The sequence below is a fragment of the Falco cherrug genome, chromosome 14, assembly GCF_023634085.1.
Source record: "Falco cherrug isolate bFalChe1 chromosome 14, bFalChe1.pri, whole genome shotgun sequence".
Lineage (NCBI taxonomy): Eukaryota > Metazoa > Chordata > Aves > Falconiformes > Falconidae > Falco > Falco cherrug.
In genome coordinates, this window is record NC_073710.1 from 23,164,642 (window position 1) to 23,181,348 (window position 16,707).

General features: G+C 44.2%; 1 protein-coding gene across 8 annotated transcripts in view; it reads left to right on the forward strand.

Moving 5' to 3' along the window:
- The window catches only part of PHLPP2 (PH domain and leucine rich repeat protein phosphatase 2), a 40,950-nt gene that overhangs the window by 17,824 nt on the left and 6,419 nt on the right, over positions 1 to 16,707 (forward strand). For 5 of the 8 annotated variants that reach the window (XM_055726565.1, XM_014277889.3, XM_014277899.3 and 2 more), the window contains 12 exons: positions 2,397 to 2,543; positions 4,483 to 4,713; positions 5,398 to 5,600; positions 6,105 to 6,165; positions 6,902 to 6,997; positions 8,884 to 9,039; positions 9,778 to 9,978; positions 12,610 to 12,772; positions 13,305 to 13,435; positions 13,840 to 13,950; positions 14,418 to 14,606; positions 14,741 to 14,972. In XM_055726565.1, the coding sequence (XP_055582540.1) occupies positions 2,397 to 2,543; positions 4,483 to 4,713; positions 5,398 to 5,600; positions 6,105 to 6,165; positions 6,902 to 6,997; positions 8,884 to 9,039; positions 9,778 to 9,978; positions 12,610 to 12,772; positions 13,305 to 13,435; positions 13,840 to 13,950; positions 14,418 to 14,606; positions 14,741 to 14,972 (1,921 nt within the window). Of the gene's footprint in view, positions 1 to 2,396; positions 2,544 to 4,482; positions 4,714 to 5,397; positions 5,601 to 6,104; positions 6,166 to 6,901; positions 6,998 to 8,883; positions 9,040 to 9,777; positions 9,979 to 12,609; positions 12,773 to 13,304; positions 13,436 to 13,839; positions 13,951 to 14,417; positions 14,607 to 14,740; positions 14,973 to 16,368; positions 16,557 to 16,707 lie in introns of those variants that run through there. The other 3 variants (XR_008735089.1, XR_008735090.1, XM_055726567.1) reach the window with 3 other exon arrangements.

The window sequence follows — 16,707 nt, forward strand, 5'->3', positions numbered from 1 at the left end:
AACTAAAAGGGAAATGTTAAACAAAGGAAATTAAATAACCCCACCTGTTCTGTTACATAAAAAATAATCTAGGAGATGTAACTTACTGCCTTTCAAGTATCTCCCTTTTCTGGAAAACTTTATTAAGTCTAATCTTTTATAAGTGTGTGTGCACATGTGTGCATATGCATGTGTATACATATGCATGTCTATTATCACCATTATAGCTAGTTGGTACAGAGTTGTACTGGGATGCTTTGGTGGCAGAGCAGGACATTACATGAAACTGGGAATATTTCAGGCCAGCACCAGTTTGGGCTGCTGAACAGAGGTTGGACATCCCATTGAGGATTTGTTGCGATGTTTCCATACCTCTTTGCTGTAATCTCAATATATGCTGTAAAAGCATAGACCAAAACTTGAGGAGCCATAACAATTTCAGAATCCTTGTTCCATATAATATATGGTTCATGGGTACAACTTGAGAGTTGGGTTTGCATTCCATTCCCACATCCCTACTGTTCAAGAATGTTGGGGCAAAGGAGAAGGGACAGAAGGAGAACTCAAAAGACTTTTGAGTATTGTCCTCCCTATTGAATGACTGTCTGCTCGAGGAGTCTCAGACCAAGCTGTGTCATGTATCAGTTTCTCTCGAGCTTTTGGAAAATGTAATGCCCCTTTTGTGTTTGCTTTGATATTGTTGCAGAGGAGTGAATTCTAAAAATTGGTTATGCTGTCACATTTAATGTCATGCCTCTCAGGGCAGCTTCTCACCACACTCTGCTAATAAGAGAAAAAGAGCTGCTTGGTGTTAAGGACAGGTGCCATAGAAAAATCCAGAGTGCCAAAGAAAAGTTGCAGAACTCCAGAGAAAGCAGTTTCATTAAAGCGATTTCTGACTCCAAAACCTGAGAACTGTGATCTGCCCTAAATCTCTTAAAGTTGAACCAGTTAATGAGAGAGTTCAAATATGTAGGTTTACCCTCTTGTTTCCTACTTTTCCATCATTGTTGTGAAGTTCTGTGTACAAGTTTGTGATTTTCGTATCATTGTGAGATCTTTGCATCATACAATATGTTCCCTTTAGGAAAGCTATTACCAGTATATTTCTCTTTAACTTCCAGTTGCATTGCAAAAGAGTCTGTGGCTGCAGGAAACATTACATGCCTATGCCCTTTTTTATATGGCAGGGTGCTTCCTCAAAGCAAACCACCCATGTCCAAGTATTAAATATGCTCCTTCTTTTAGAAAAAACAACACCCCCTTCCCCACGATTATAAAGCAAAATGGAGAAATATAAGTTCCTACACAGATCATTCCAAGTATTCTGAATCTGAAAAAGGAGTCACTATAAAGAACAAAATCCAAAACCTTTCAGTCTTACAGTTCAGGACATCTCAAGCTAGAAGTAATATTCTCCCTCGAGCTAATTAACCTTGGATTTGTTATCTATATTAAAACATTTGCTTCAAAGTAAGAGCTACTTACCATGGCCTAGTAAAAAGTATGGTGGGTGGAGCAGATAAATGAACTGTATGTTTCCAAGAAGTACTTCTCTGGTACCTTACATTAGGTTTGCAGTTGTGTCATAAATTGTGTATATTAGTTTCCCCACTGTATTAATGGTTCCGGTTTGGGATGAGAAGGTTATTACTTGGGGAGAAATACTTTTGTTTCCTGTAGAAAGAGGAACTCTTTGAGAAGAACCTTTTGCATATGACCTCAGCCCATGATTGATTTCTTTATCTATTTGCACCTAGCACAGTGGTAAAAGGAGCTGGAATAGGCAACCACCTCTTAGGCACGTGGGACTGCAGTGACTGTGAGGGCTGCATCAGTGCTTGCTTGGCACTACCTGTGTGGTACAGTCTGCCAAGCAAGCAGCACTTCACACATGGAAAAAGCCCATGGTCTTGGGCTTCCCAGGGTGAAGGCAGCGCTTTCCTGGTTTTCCTTTTTACAGCTGTGCTAGGCCTTCTGCTGTGCCTAGCTGGAAAAGGGTATTCCCCCTTCTGTTTTATTCTCAGAATAGTCCAAGTTAATGTTTTCAGCTCGTGTTTTCCCAAGCTGCATAATTGTAGACTGTTACTCTACATAATTCTTTGAAGGTAAATTTTTTAATGGAGTATTTTTGGTCTCCTTAATCTTAGAAAAGGTCAGTAGGAGGAAGCCTGTCAGGGTAAAAGGTTGTTGCCAGTCTTTGCAGTAAAACCATGGTATTTTGATCACTTTCAGCATTACCACTGAGATACAAAATATCAGTGACTTAAAAGAAAATTGTTCAGAAGCTCCCATAATGAGTTAGCTGACTGTATCGCCAGTGTACGAAGACTTCAAAACTCTTTATAACTGGTTTTGTATGCTTTTTGCTTTGAGACCATGGAGGCCTGTGAATTAACTAGTATTCTTACCAATAGGTTTTCTCAGTTGAAGAGCCTGAACCTGTCTCATAATAGACTTGGAGAGTTTCCTGTATCACTGTGTGAGATCTCTACTCTGACAGAGCTTAATATTTCCTGTAACGGACTTCGTTACTTGCCGAGCCAGATTGGCAAACTGTTGAAGTAAGTATATTCTTTTTATCTGTGGTCATAAACATCCTTGGTGCTTTGCTTGAGCTCAGCTGTCGTGGAGGTACTGTTAATGAAAGTATGGGTGCTGGGGCAGCCTGGTCTGTCCATGGACACTGAATGATGTATTTGACCCCAGCAGAAGGTTGAGAACCAAGATGTCCAATAAGATTTGGTTTTCCTTGAAAATTAAGATACTACAGTGTGTTTATATAGTTGCCGTTTTAAGTCACTGGTATATAGCGAGTTATGGTTCATCATTTTTTACTTCCTGCCTATTCTGCTAGCTATGTAAAAATAAATTAGTGTAAATCAGTTTTCTAATAGAGGAGATTAGTGGATTTTGTCATTTTGGAGTGGCCTAGGAATATACTTAACAGCCAGTTATGATACCTTGAGTCATAGGCGCTGCCTTGAATCACAGGCGCCACCTTGCTGAGCTAGAGTAAACGTGAAGACTTCCAAGCACATGAATATACTCTAACTTAAAGTTTAGTAAACTTAAGCTTTTTATGTTCTCTGCGGGGGGGTGTGTTTTGGGGGCTTTGGTTTTTGGCATTTTTTTGTTTTGTTTTTACTTTGGGATGACTTGTTTGATTTCTTGCAGGTTTATGTCCATTGTTATGTAAAAGTGAAGGCATCTTGTTCTCTTTGCATCTGCTGCCATCTTGCATTCACTTACCTGCTTTCTTGTTGTTTCCTTCCTGTGTTCTCATCTTTTTTTTTTTTTTTTTCCCCTTTTAAACTACTATTTTGGTGATGTCTTACTGGTTAAACATAAATATTGTTATGTTTACATAAAAACAGTTAAGAGTTTCTATCTAAAGCTCACACTGTCAGGGGCATTTCCTGAAACTGCAGACTAGTACAGCAAAACATCTGTGGAGATCAGTTCGGCGTTGTAGAACTAGGGAAAAATATCCATGCCTCTCAAATTCAGAGGCCTAGTGTGTGAACCTTATTTGTACAAGCAGAGCATGCTGTTTATATTGCTGCAGTATTCATAAATGTCTTACACAAAAGGGTTTGCACAGTTCTTAACTGTATGCAAGTTTAAAGTATAAGGGTGCCTTACAGGACTGCAGACGGTCTCAGGTGCAATTCCTTTATCACTACTATTAAAACATGACAGCTGCTGATCTAGAGAAGGTGAGGAAACGTGATGCAGACGAAGCAATCTGAAGGCAATTGTATTGTTTCTCAGATAAGTTAATGCACATTTTTCTGCAGCTGCAGAGGTGTGTGACTTTCTGAATTTCTGTTTATTATTTGTATTTAATATTTTCCATACAGATGCAGTTTCTATAAAACTTCGAATTTATTGTGTAAAACTTTTCTCTGGCAACATCTCACAGAGGTCTAGTGATTTTTGTCAGCACTAGTATGTTTTGATAGCTTTCTACAGAATTTGCTTGCTTTTTGTGTTAAAAAGAGGATTTTAGTGTGGAAATGCTTGGGCAATCCCCTCTGAAAATTTTGGCTTGAAGTGTTTGCTGGAGTAAAAACCTTCTCCATTTTCCCCAGTAGCTACCCAGAGTGCATAAAAGGTTAAGCTTAAGTAAATCTAATTGCAAGACTATTACTGCATTCCTTTAGATAAACATTGATACTGAGCTATTGGTTCATTGTGGCCTGTTTTTCCTCCAGCTTATTTTAAAAAAGGAGTGTCTGCAGCTCCATTTGATGTAACAAATAAATTAGAAGAGAATGTAGGAAGGAGATAACAAGAAAGAAGGCAAGGGAATGCAAGATGGCAGCAGATGCAAAGAGAACATATTCTGATGTGTATGAGAATAAAATTAGCTCGTAGGTACCTTTAAGAAATAGCCACACTGAGACCAGCTAGCTATACGAGGAAATTAACTGAAAATGCTAAATGTGATGTTCACTACTCTTTGCTGAATTCTTTTCTTTCACTTTTTCACTGCTGCAGTCTCCAGACCTTCTGGCTCGATGGGAATTTCCTCACATCCTTACCAGAAGAACTGGGAGGTCTGCAACAGCTCAGCTGCCTTGGCCTTTCCTTCAATAACTTCTGTGAACTGCCAGCAATTTGTGAGAAACTCATCATCTTAGACAAACTAGCCCTGGCAGGGAACTTGCTAGAGACGCTGGACCTTGCAGTGCTGAACCGTATGAGTCACATCAAAAGTGTGGACCTGAGGTAAGGGGGGAAGCTTGCCTATGCACATGAACCAGATTGCTACTTCCCGCTTACAGCAGAGGAGCTGTGTAACTTCTAGTACATTTTGCAATAAAATAGGTGTAATTTTTTCCTCTTGCTGATTCTTTAGGTTTTAGGGAGTTCTGTTTCTGAGTGTTTGCAGAATTCACTTAGAGAAGCAAGAGTAGCCGAGCAATGCCTGAAGTCACTGAATGTGGCTCACTCTCTAGTTTTCCTCTTTTGATACGCTGTTACCATGAGCTTCCATAGCTCTGATTTCTCCCTTTTTTGCCCCACCCTAGAGATGTGATCCTGATTCTCCAGGTTGCCAACTGCAGAGCTCTCAGAAAGGGAGAAAGGACTTTTTGTCTGTGACAAGGCAGACTAGTATTGAGTCTCTGCATTAGCTTCCTGTGTCAGTGCAAAGTAGCTGTCCCTTGGCTCAGCTTCACATTTCTAGTCTGGTCTTTAGAATCTCTTAAATATTGGGAAATGAGTAAAATGGTTTCACATAGCAGTCTTTGTATTCGCTGCCTGAAATCTACCATGGCTTCTCACATTTCACTGTTCTCACCTTTGGTGTTAGCCTTCACCAGAACTCTTCCTTTCCTTTCTTCTCTTACTGATGTCCAGTGTTCAGTGTCTGATTTTCTGACTTTCTAACTCTTATCTCTGAGTGTTTAGGTTGAACAACCTGAAAAGAGCAGTAGCTGACACACTGAAGGGGAACAAATCTGTGACTTATATGGATTTACGAGACAATCAGATGACAGATCTGGATCTGAGCTCCTTGTGCAGCCTGGAGCAGCTGCACTGCGAGCGGAATAAGCTGAAAGAGTTGACGCTGAGTGGCTTCTCCCTTCGGGCCCTCTATGCCAACAGCAACTGTACGTCTCTGCCTTCTTCAGCCACCTTTTTCCTTCAAGCCCTGGGAAGAAAGGGAAACAGCCCTTTGCCCTCTCCTGTGCAAAAAAAGTATATGCTGCTGTTACAGTAGTGAGGCCGTACGCGATGGGTCTTTTGGAGGTCAGCTCCTAGGGATCACATATGCATGTATGTGCACAGGCTGTGTAACAGGGTGAGGTTGTGGTATTGAGTTACTGTTCAAGGAATTCAGCTTCCAGTGAGATCTGTCTGGAAATCCACAAATAAAAGCACAATTCTCCTTTGTTCTGGTGCCCTACATGGCAGATGGAGAAATGGGATAGTGAGAAGCTGTAATGCCACATGGCAGATGTATGAAGTGTGAACTCTGTCTTGGGAAGGATGAGTAGAGACCTTGAGTATCCATAAAGTAAGGCTGTGAGTCTCACTTGTTAACAAGTCTGCTTCTCTGTGCTGTTTTCCCTCTGCAGCTCTGCAAATCATAATTATTTGCTTTACTTCATCAGGTCTGACAGCTGTCAATATTTATCCGGTTCCTGGTCAACTGACATGTCTGGAACTCTCTCAGTAAGTGACGATACACCACAGAATATAAAGCAAGTATCTGGACACTGCTGTTTCCTGCATAAATTTTCTGGCTTTTAAGCTTTTGGAAGAGTTAAGAGCAATTGAGGGAAGACTCCATCTTCACAATAGAAGTGGAAAGTCTAACACTGAGCAATGGTGAAAGTGTCCCAGACCAGAAGTCCCCCTGAACCAGTATGACCTGTCTAGGTGACTGGCTGCAGCTGTAGGCTGTAACCAGCAAAAAAAGCCAAGCAGGAACCACTGAACTTGTGGCAGCTTACTGGGCTGAATGGTGGGAATCTGTGGAGCAAACATTTCAAGTAGCTGCCAGTGATCTCTGCTGTTGGCTCCGTTACCCATGTCTGCCCTTGGAACAGCATTGTGAGACCTGTAAGACAGGATGTTCAGAGGACCTGATCACCTTTTGCTTCAGTTCTGGGTTGAAGCACGATAGCAGGATAGCATAGGGGTGTTCTGTTCTGCTGAAGTCAGTGTTATAAAAAAAAAGCCTGATCATCAGAGCCTTGCGTCAGTACTTTCTACCAACCATGCACCAGCTCAGATTGCATTACACAGCTAGCCATAAGATGAATTCCATGTGACTAGCTTGGATACTGTTGTCTGTTTTCTGCCTATTGTTTTTGGTTTGGCTGTCACTGCTGTTCATGCGGTGTTCAAACAGAGTATGTTCCCTATGGAGTGCTGCTGCCTAGCTTTCCCCCCTTGCTTTTCTCAGCAATCAACTGCAGTGTGTCCCAGACTGGGCCTGTGAGGCAAAGAAACTGGAAGTTTTGGATGCAAGCTACAACCTCCTTGTGGAGCTTCCGTCAAGGTCAGCAAACCTTCTTATACAGAGCTGAGCTTTCTTCTATGGTGAGCTGACTGGGAGAGAGAAGCAGTGCTATTTCAGTTGCTTTATTCTTTGTTGTGCAGAGATATAACCCACTTTTTCTGTGCAGTGTCAAAAACACTCTGTATTCAAATGCTGGAAAGAACTGACTTCCAAATCAGCTTCTTGAATAACAGGGGCCAGGTAATTTCATCCTGTGCTTCTAGCTTCCACTGCAGCTGTTTGCACCTGAAGTAGGACATACTGCTGTGATTTATTTGTGTTAAGATAGTGTCTGTAAACACGGGTCATAGGTGAGGCCATAATATTCCTTGCATTGCCCCACAGATTTCTTCTGTTACCTTTCATAGGGAGGTATTGGAGATGTGATACAGCTGATCTCAAAGGTAGCTTCAGCACATGTCATCAGTCATCTCCTTTCTCCCTGTTCCCCTTTCAGTTTCTGCAGAAATATGGTAAAGGGGAGCGAAGAACTAATATAATTTTACAGATATTTATAACAACTTCTCCAAGGGACATCACGGGAAGAAGCAAAGCACAAATGTTCTTAGCCTAACAAGTGTGTTTAGTGGGGGGGTGATTGTAATGAATGAGACAATGTCTAGAGTAAACTACACTGAAAGTGAATGGAAGGGCAGGTTACGGTGAGGAAGTGCAGAGAGCAGGTTGAAGCAATTAAAGCGGCAGGCATACAAGGTGATCTTAGTGGTGACATTTTAATGGATGTCGGAGACAGGTCTATATACATCAAAGGCAAGAAAAGGATGTAACGAGGATGCCATAATGAGAACTTAGAAAATAATTTTAGCCATGCCAATGGGTGAAAAAGACCAAATTTTAAGTATGTTATGCAGAAAGAACTTGCAAGATTTGGACACAGAAATAATATATTCTGAAAGGAAGTTTAAGTATTTTTAAAGATTCTGAAATGCTGGAATTTACTGTATCCATTGGGGATCTCATTTGTCATCAACGCTGTAAGTATGTCTTGTTCATAGTTAGAACTTCGCCGGTGTTGACCTTCAGCCATTTATCAGGCTCATCCAGCAGACTAAAGCTTGAAGAGCCTTGCATTAAGTGGTATAGTTCACCATGAAGTTGTCTTACACAGCTGTCCGAAACCATAATTGTATCAAAGTGGTGCATGACAGTGTTGAGTGGAGATGCCCAAGCCAGCTCTGGAGAAGTCAGCTTGAATAAGGAAATTGGTGTATCTGCATTTGAATATTTCCCCCCTTCCAGTATAATTACTCAAAGCTGTTCTGTATGGGGCTCTCAGAACATAGTCCCAAGTTATCACTTCACACAAATGGGCAGGGAGGTTCTAGGCTATGTCCAGATATCCTTTCTCAGAATTCCTGCAAGCAGTTCTCTGCAGTTTGTGGGGATAGAGGCCTTTTCCCTCAATAAGCACTGCAATTCTGGAGAATGTGACAACAGCCTCAGAATTAATGCAGAAGTGCTAAGTAGCTGATTAAAGCTCTGAATTTAAGTTGGCACAGGGGGAGCACTTCTTTCTGCTTACAAGTGAAAAAAGGCATTTAAATCCATTCTTTGTCACTACTTATGTTTTTTATCTGCCTGAGTGAATGCTAGGGCATATGCACATAGACAGGCTCATATCACAAGTTACTCATCTGTGATAGCACAGAGGGAAATGTAGATATACTTCCAAGCATTCAGAGTGACTGAGACACCTTACCACGTGTGGTTTTCTGCTTTGTCATTGTTTACATTTTATGGATCAGTTTATTTTAATTTTTCTGTGCTGTACAGTTAAATCATAATGGATTAAATACTACCTTTTCTCACTTTGGATGTGGAGGGGAATGAACCAAGCTGATACAGAAAACCTTGTGTCTTTCTAGGATCCTCAGCAGCTTGAGTCTTCGAAAGTTGATGATGGGGCACAATCGTCTGCAGAGCCTTCCACCTCTTCTAGAACACATTCCACTAGAGGTGCTAGACCTTCAGCACAACCTGTTGACTAAACTCCCAGAGACGCTCTTTGTCAAGGCTCTGAAGTGAGTGGCAGCAGTGAGCATCTTTTGTCTGCATTAACATCTGGAGCTGTAGAAGCTGATAGTAATGCCTGTGTGACTGTCCTTGCAAGGTGCCATTTGCATAAGAGATCATGAGGCATGCACTTTGAGGAGGTTATTCAGGTGCTCTAAGGGAAGTCGTCAAGCTGATTTGAGGGAATCGGTCTATGTTACTGTTTAATTACAGGGAAACAGAGGCTTGCCTAACCCAACAGCCAGCTCAAAAATTAGCTTCAGTTGCAGCTGTTTCTAAGATCATGTTACTGCCTGAAGAGCTTTGTCTTTAAAAGTAGTGTGTAAATTCAGGTGCAAAGGAAAGACGCCATACAGATTTTCAGATATTACAGCAGAAAGTACATCAGGTCGTTGGAGAACAGCAAGAGAGACTCTTACAAATGAACAACCCTTTGTAACTGTCTGTTCAGACATGAGTCAACCCTTCTTTTAAAGACTGAGTAGGAGTTTATGTAGTCTGCTTCCACCCCCTCCACAGGCTCTGTTTACTGTAAAATGCTGTGTGCATCCACAGTGCTATATAGCTAATCAGTCAGTAGTAGACTCATAAATCTTAATGTGAGTAGGGATGTTACACGGTGTTGTCTGGCCTCTTGTCTAATGCTTTTGCTCTGTCCACACTGGCATTTGTATAGCTCCTTTTCCTGCTGTTAAGGGAGTGGTTTAGATGATGTGAAGTCTGATTTTTATACTTGCTGTGGTTAGCCTCAGGTACCTGAATGCATCTGCAAACAGCCTGGAGTCCTTGCCCTCTGCATGTACAGGGGAGGAGAGTCTGAGCATGCTGCAGCTGCTTTACTTGACCAATAATAACCTCACAGATCAATGCATCCCTGTCTTGGTGGGACACCCAAGCCTACGGATCCTGCATCTGGCAAACAACAACCTACAGACTTTCCCCGCAAGGTAAATAAGTAAGGCTGGTGGGCAAGATAGTGCTCACCAGGAGGATCTGTTGCCTGCCTTACTGCAATTGTATGTGAATCAGTGTCAAAGCAAAATGTTCTCCCTGCGGCCTGATGACAAAAGCCTGCCATTCCTACGTGCACACCGAGGAACAGCATGTTAAGGGGGATTGGCACAGGGTACTGTTGGCTGTAGTGGTTCCTGTCCACCTGGTTGGGGGCGGGGTGCGGGGGGGATGAGGTAATACTTCTTTGCAACTTCAATGCTACTGGCAGGCAGCTTGCTGTGCTGTATTTTTTTGCTTTTCACTCTTGCCAGAAGACCCTCAGTCAGACTTGTCTGAACTGCCCAGTGCAAGTCATATAATTTAATCCATTAATGCACCAGGCTTAGGATTTGGAGTTGAAATAGAGATAAATCTGTGCTCAGCGTAGAAATTTAAGAGACTGGAAGCTCCCATGTGTTCCTACAAAGTTATTCCAGTTGCTCTCAGTTGTGTAAGCATGCATCTTATTTTACAGCAAGAATTATTTACCTACTTCTTTTTACCAGTATATCATGCTGTCTTTCTAGTATGAAAACTATGTAGTATCAGATATTTTTTTGTGGTGCAGTTGATTCCTTTCCTCTAGCCAGTGTCACCCAGAGGGACCTTGACAGGCTTGAGGAGTGGGTCCATGCAAACCTCATGAGGTTCAACAAGGCCAAGTGCAAGCTCCTGCACCTGGGTCAGGGCGATTCCCAATATCAGTACAGCCTGGGGAGTTAATGGATTGAGAGCAGCCCTGTAGAGAAGGACTTTGGGGTACTGGTGCATGAAAAATTGGACGTGACCTGGGAATGTGTGCTTGCAGCCCAGAAAGCCAGCTGTCCTGGGCTACATGGAAAGAAACAAGGTCAGCAGGTCGAGGGAGGGGATTCTCCCCTTCTGCTCCTCAGGAGGCCCTGCCTGGAGCACTGCATCTAGCTCTGGGGTCCACAGTACAAGAAAGAGGTGGACCTGTTAGAGCAAGTCCAGAAGGGGCCCACAGAAACGGTCAGGTGGCTGGAACACCTCTCCTATGAAGAAAGGCTGAGAGTTGGGGTTGTTCAGCCTGGAGAAGAAGAAGGTTCTGGGAAGACCTTCTTGCAGCCTTTCAATATATAAAGGGGACTTATAAGAAAGGCACGGAGAGACTTTTTACCAAGGTCTGTAGTGACAGGACAAGGGGCAACGGTTTTAAACTGAAAGAGGGTAGGTTTAGATTGGACCTAAGTAAGAAGTGGTTTATGATGAGGGCGGCGAGGCGCTGGCCCAGGCTGCCCGGAGCAGCTGTGGGTGCCCCATCCCTGGCGGTGTCCCAGGCCAGGCTGGACGGGGCTGGGGGCAGCCTGGGCTATGGCAGGTGTCCCTGCCCCTGGCAGGGGGTTGGACTGGATGATCTTTAAAGGTCTTTTCCAACCCAAACCATTCTGTGATTTTATGATTTTCCAAGCATAGCTTAATAAAACTTCAGCTGTCTATGCTTAACGATAAATAGACTCAGCTTTTTTAGTTTCTTAATGTGGGAAGGGTTCCTCTGAATCCTTTCCAGATTGTCAATCCTTTTGTGGCTATGTAGACAGCAGAACTTGGACACTGCACTTACTGAAAATCATCAGCAGATAATGCTGGTCATGAGCATCTGCTTGAGTCCCCTTCTGGCAACATCTTTATACACTGTTCTTTTCTCAGTGCCTGTTCATCTGACTCAAGCCTTTTTCAGGGCCATGTCTCTGAAGGTTGTTTCCTCTGTAACTGTGACTTGCACAAGTTCCCATGTGCATATCATTACTTGGCTAATTTAAATCACGTGCTCTTGCAGTGAGTTCATGTCACCAAGTAGTTCATATTGCTATATGCTGAAAATGAGTTTCCACCATTTTTTTTTGCCAGTTTTACTAGGTATAATTTGGTGAGTGTGTATATGTTTTTCTTATTAATCGCTAATCTATTGACTGTCATTGAATCAAAAGTGCCTCCCCACAGAACCCTACTGGAAGGACTTACACTGAATTCTTAATTCATTATTACTTTTCAGTATCTTCTGCAATCCAGTTTTGGGGTATCAAATATATTTTCTTTAGAATATAGTAGAGAACTAGTGCTATACTGATAGACTTCTGTGACAGCTTAATTTGTGGTCTCACAGAAATGAGCACATTCACTTATATTAACACAAAAATCTAAGGGTTTTTTTATTAATCATGTCAGCATGATTAACTTGGTATGGATTGCATCTGTGCGAGCTTTGCCATGATTATTGCTGGTATCAGTCAGGCTAAAGAACCACTTTCCTGTAAACCTGTTTATTCCCACCAAAGTACACTGACACAGCTTAGAGGGTTTTGCATTTTCAAATTAAGACACTATAGTCTTCTGCTTCAGTGCTGTAGAAATCAGGGTGAAGGCACCTTTCAGTTGTATATAGATACAAGCCATGCTTGGGGACCCTGAGCTCTTACTGGAGCATCTCTTAGGACTTTTGGTCTCCTATCAATAAATTAGAAATGTAGGTCATAAAGGGCAGCGTCTATGGATACCTTATCTCAGGTTCAGAAAGTGACAAGTTCTTGCCTATAAGATAAAGTATTCTTTTGTTTCTCTTTCAGCAAACTTGGTAAGCTGGAGCACTTGGAAGAACTGAATCTGAGTGGCAACAAACTGAAAACAATTCCCACAACAGTGGCAAACTGCAAGCTACTTCATACGCTTATTGCACATTCTAATGAAATCAGCATCTTTCCAGAGATCCTGCATCTGCCCCGTATTCAGGTATTCTTGCAGAGAAGGTAAAGAGATATTGGGAAAGTTTGGGTTGGAGGATGAGGAGAAACTGCTAGGAGAGAAAATGGAGATCCCGGCATTTTCCTTGATCAGCCCAAGAAGAAGGCACAGAATATGCATCTGAGTCGCCTTTCTGAGTTGAACAAAGATGGCTCTTCTCTCATTGATCTTTACCCTCTGTCTCTGACTTTGTGTATTTCTGGTTTACCTTTTGAGACAGTAGGGAGTGTTACATAGCTAGGCAGGTTTGTATGTATAAGCAGCCACCTGTTATCTTCAGCATGACCTATTCTTTCAGTACTGGAGTCCTGGCTATTTCAGGTTGTTAAGTATTTGCTGCTTATAAATTGTTCTTCTACTGATAGGTCAGACCCATTTTCATGACCTGTTTGTGGGATACAATCAGTAGTGGGATCATGCAATGTTTGGAAGGAGCGCTGGAGTAACTGATCACAGAACAGAGATCTGTGACAGAACAGAGAATATTTTATTTTTCATTGTGCTTTTTTTGATACTGCAGTTTGTGGACTTGAGCTGCAACGATTTAACTGAAATACTAATCCCTGAGGCACTGCCAGGTGCCTTGCAAGAGTTGGACCTGAGCGGAAACACAAACCTGGTGCTAGAACATAAGACACTGGACATCTTCAGGTGAGCCATGGAGGTGCCAACCCAATAGTGTCCTGCACAGGGAAGGGTAACCCTTCCCAGGATGGAAAATGGGATAGTAAAGTGTGTATCACAGCACTGGATAATGTTGTAATGTTCCCTGCCTGTGGCAGCTGAAGCTTTCGGCCTTGTAGGAAGGGCAAAGCCTTTTGGTCCAAATCGTCAGAGCCAGCAAACGGTTTCTCAGGTGGTATGAGGTTCTCCCAGCTGTCTCTGGCATAAGCAGCCAGACATCTCCAGAAGGCCAAGGCCCTGAACTCCTCTCCTTGGTGCAGTTCTTTCTTCAGGCTGCTGTCTAAAACTCTATAGACTGGACAAGGTCCTTTGGACACTAACTATTCAGCAGCGTCCAGGAGAGAATGACTTCTGTTCTTCTCTCTCTGTAGTCACATTACCACACTGAAGATTGATGCTAAGCCCTCCCTTACGGCAGACTCAGCGCTCAGTTCTGCCTTCTGGAGTCATGGAGTAGCTGAGATGGCAGGCCAAAGAAATAAGTGAGTATTGTGGTCTGCTGGATGCTGACACTTTGTCTTCTCAGGGTGCTAGGTGTTGTACACTGCTAAGGACCCAAGAAGACCCATTTTGCTCAGGAGCTCATCTGTCCCTCTGTCTCTCCAGATCTCTTGCTAAGTCTTGGTAACTCAAGCCTCTGCATTGTCCTTTCCCTCTGTTTTCACGCTTATCCTGAGACACTTGGACTTTGCTTCCCACCCTGGCAGAGATGCTTATCTTTCTCTTGCTGGCTGTGCCCGCTGCCCTCTAGACCTGAGTGTGGTCAAGGAGGGTTCAGGAGTTCCAGTAATAAAATGCAGCTGTACATCTCATGGGGCAGTGACTGTAGGGACAATGGCTTTGCTGCCCTGTGAGAACAGCACTCACGGGAAAGGTGCCTGCTGGCTGTGGTTTGGGGGACCGTGTAATCTTTTGAGACATTAACTTTGCTTGTGTGCTTTTCTAACAGGCTGTGTGTGTCATCCCTGGCACTGGGGAGCTTTGCAGAGGGAGTGGAGGCTGTGTATGGCATATTTGATGGTGACAAGAATGAGGAGCTGCCGCGCTTGCTGCAGTGCACCATGGCCGATGTGCTCCTGGAGGAGGTACAGCAGTCAGACACCATGTTCATGTCCAACACCTTCTTGGTCTCCCACAGGTAGGACGGTGAGCAAGCTGGTCCTGGTGGGACCTGCATAGGTATATCACTTAATGTGTTAGGTGGGGTGAGGCAGCCCTCCAGAATGCCTGTCACTGGAGTCTGGAGCCTTCCTACACCTTCTCTTCCAACAGGAAGCTGGGCATGGCTGGACAGAAGCTGGGTTCCTCTGCTGTCCTGTGCTATATTCGTCACGATGCGGCTGATCCAGCCAGCAACTTCTCTTTGACGGTGGCCAATGTGGGGACGTGCCAAGCCATTCTGTGCCGAAGCGGAAAACCACTGCCTCTCTCCAAAGTCTTCAGCCTTGAACAATGTTCAGAAGAAGCCAAGAGAGTCAAGGAGCAAAAAGCCATTATAACAGAGGTTGGTTTGGACCCTCTTTACTTCCACCCTCCTGTAAAAGCTTGGTACAAACACATGAGCTCTGTTGCCTGCACAGTACCACAGAGGGGAGGATAGCGTGAAGGTGTTCAAGTGACTTGTCTGGTGCTTCTCTTGCCGATTAGCTATTCAGAATGACATGTTCCTAAAACACACATTATGGCCCGTGAACTACAGGTACAGGATGCCAAGGATGACTTAGGGATAGAGGAAGGAAAGAAGATGAGTGTGGAGCTAAAGGAGGGGAGGTCCATATTCATATAATTATGAAATGATGTAGGTTGGAAAAGACTTTTAAAATTGAGTCCAGCCGTTAGCCCAGCACTGCCAAGCGCACCACTTACCCATGTCCCTCAGCACCACGTCTACACGTCTTTCAAATACCCCCAGAGACAGTGACATCACCACCTCCCTGGGCAGCCTGTACCAGTGCTTGACAACCCTTCCAGAGAGGAAGTTTTTCCTAATGTCCAGTCTAAACTTCTCCTGGCACAACTTGAGACTGTTTCCTCTCCTCCTATCGATTGTTACTTGGGAGACTGACCCCCCACCTTGTTACAGCTTCCTTTCAGGTAGTTGTAGAGAGCAATCAAGTTCCCACTGAGCCTACTTTTTTCCAGGCTAAACACCCCCAGCTCCCTGAGCCGATCCTCGTAAGACTTGTGCTCCAGACCCTTCCCCAGCTCCATTACCCATCTCTGGAGATGCTCCAGCACCTCAATGTCTGTCTTGCAGTGAGGGGCCCGAAACTGAGCACAGGATTTGAGGTGTGGCCTCACCGGTGCTAAGCACAGGGGGACGATCACTGCCCTAGTCCTGCTGGCCACACTGTTTCTGACACAAGTCAGGATGCTGTTGGCCGCTTTGGCCACCTGGGCACACTGCTGGATCATGTTCAGCAGCTGCCAACCAGCACCCCCAGGCCCTTGCCCACCCAGCAGCTTCCCAGCTGCTCTGTCCCAAGCTCACAGCGCTGCGGGGGGCTGTTGTGCCCCAAGTGCAGGACCCGGCACTGAGCCAGGTTGAACCTCGTACAATTGGCCTCAACCCATCGGCCCAGCCTGCCCACGCCCATCTGCAGAGCCTCCTGCCCTCCAGCAGATCAATGTCATCTGCAAATTTACTGAGGGTGCATTCAGTCCCCTCGTCCAGCTCATTGATAAAGATATTGAACTGAACCGGCCCCAGCACTGAGCCCTGGGGAACACCACTCGTGACCAGTGCCTGCGGGATGTAACTCCACCACTGCTCTTTGGGCTCAGCCATCCAGCAAACAGTAGACCTGTCCAGGCTGTGAGCAGCCAGTGTCTCCAGTAGCTCTAGGTAGACACCATCCTCAGCTTTTCCATCATCCACTAAGTGGGTCACTTTGTCACAGAAGATTAGGTTTGTCCATGGGGACCTGCCTTTCATAAACCCATGCTGACCGAGCCTGATCAACTGGTTGTCCTGTACGTGCAGTGAGATGACAACATGTACAAAGATCATCTGAAAGAGGAAGCAGATCATGAGGTCAGACTGACAGGCCCACGGTTCCCTGGATCCTCCTCCTGCCCCTTCTTGTAGGTGGGTGTCACATTTGCTAACTTCCAGTCAGCTGGGACCTCCCCAGCTAGCCAGGTCTGCGTGACTTGGGTGAGTGTGGCGAGGAGCCACTGAAGAACAGGGCAGGGCCTGGGAAGTCGTCTTGTCTCAAAACCCACAAAATGTCTTTGGT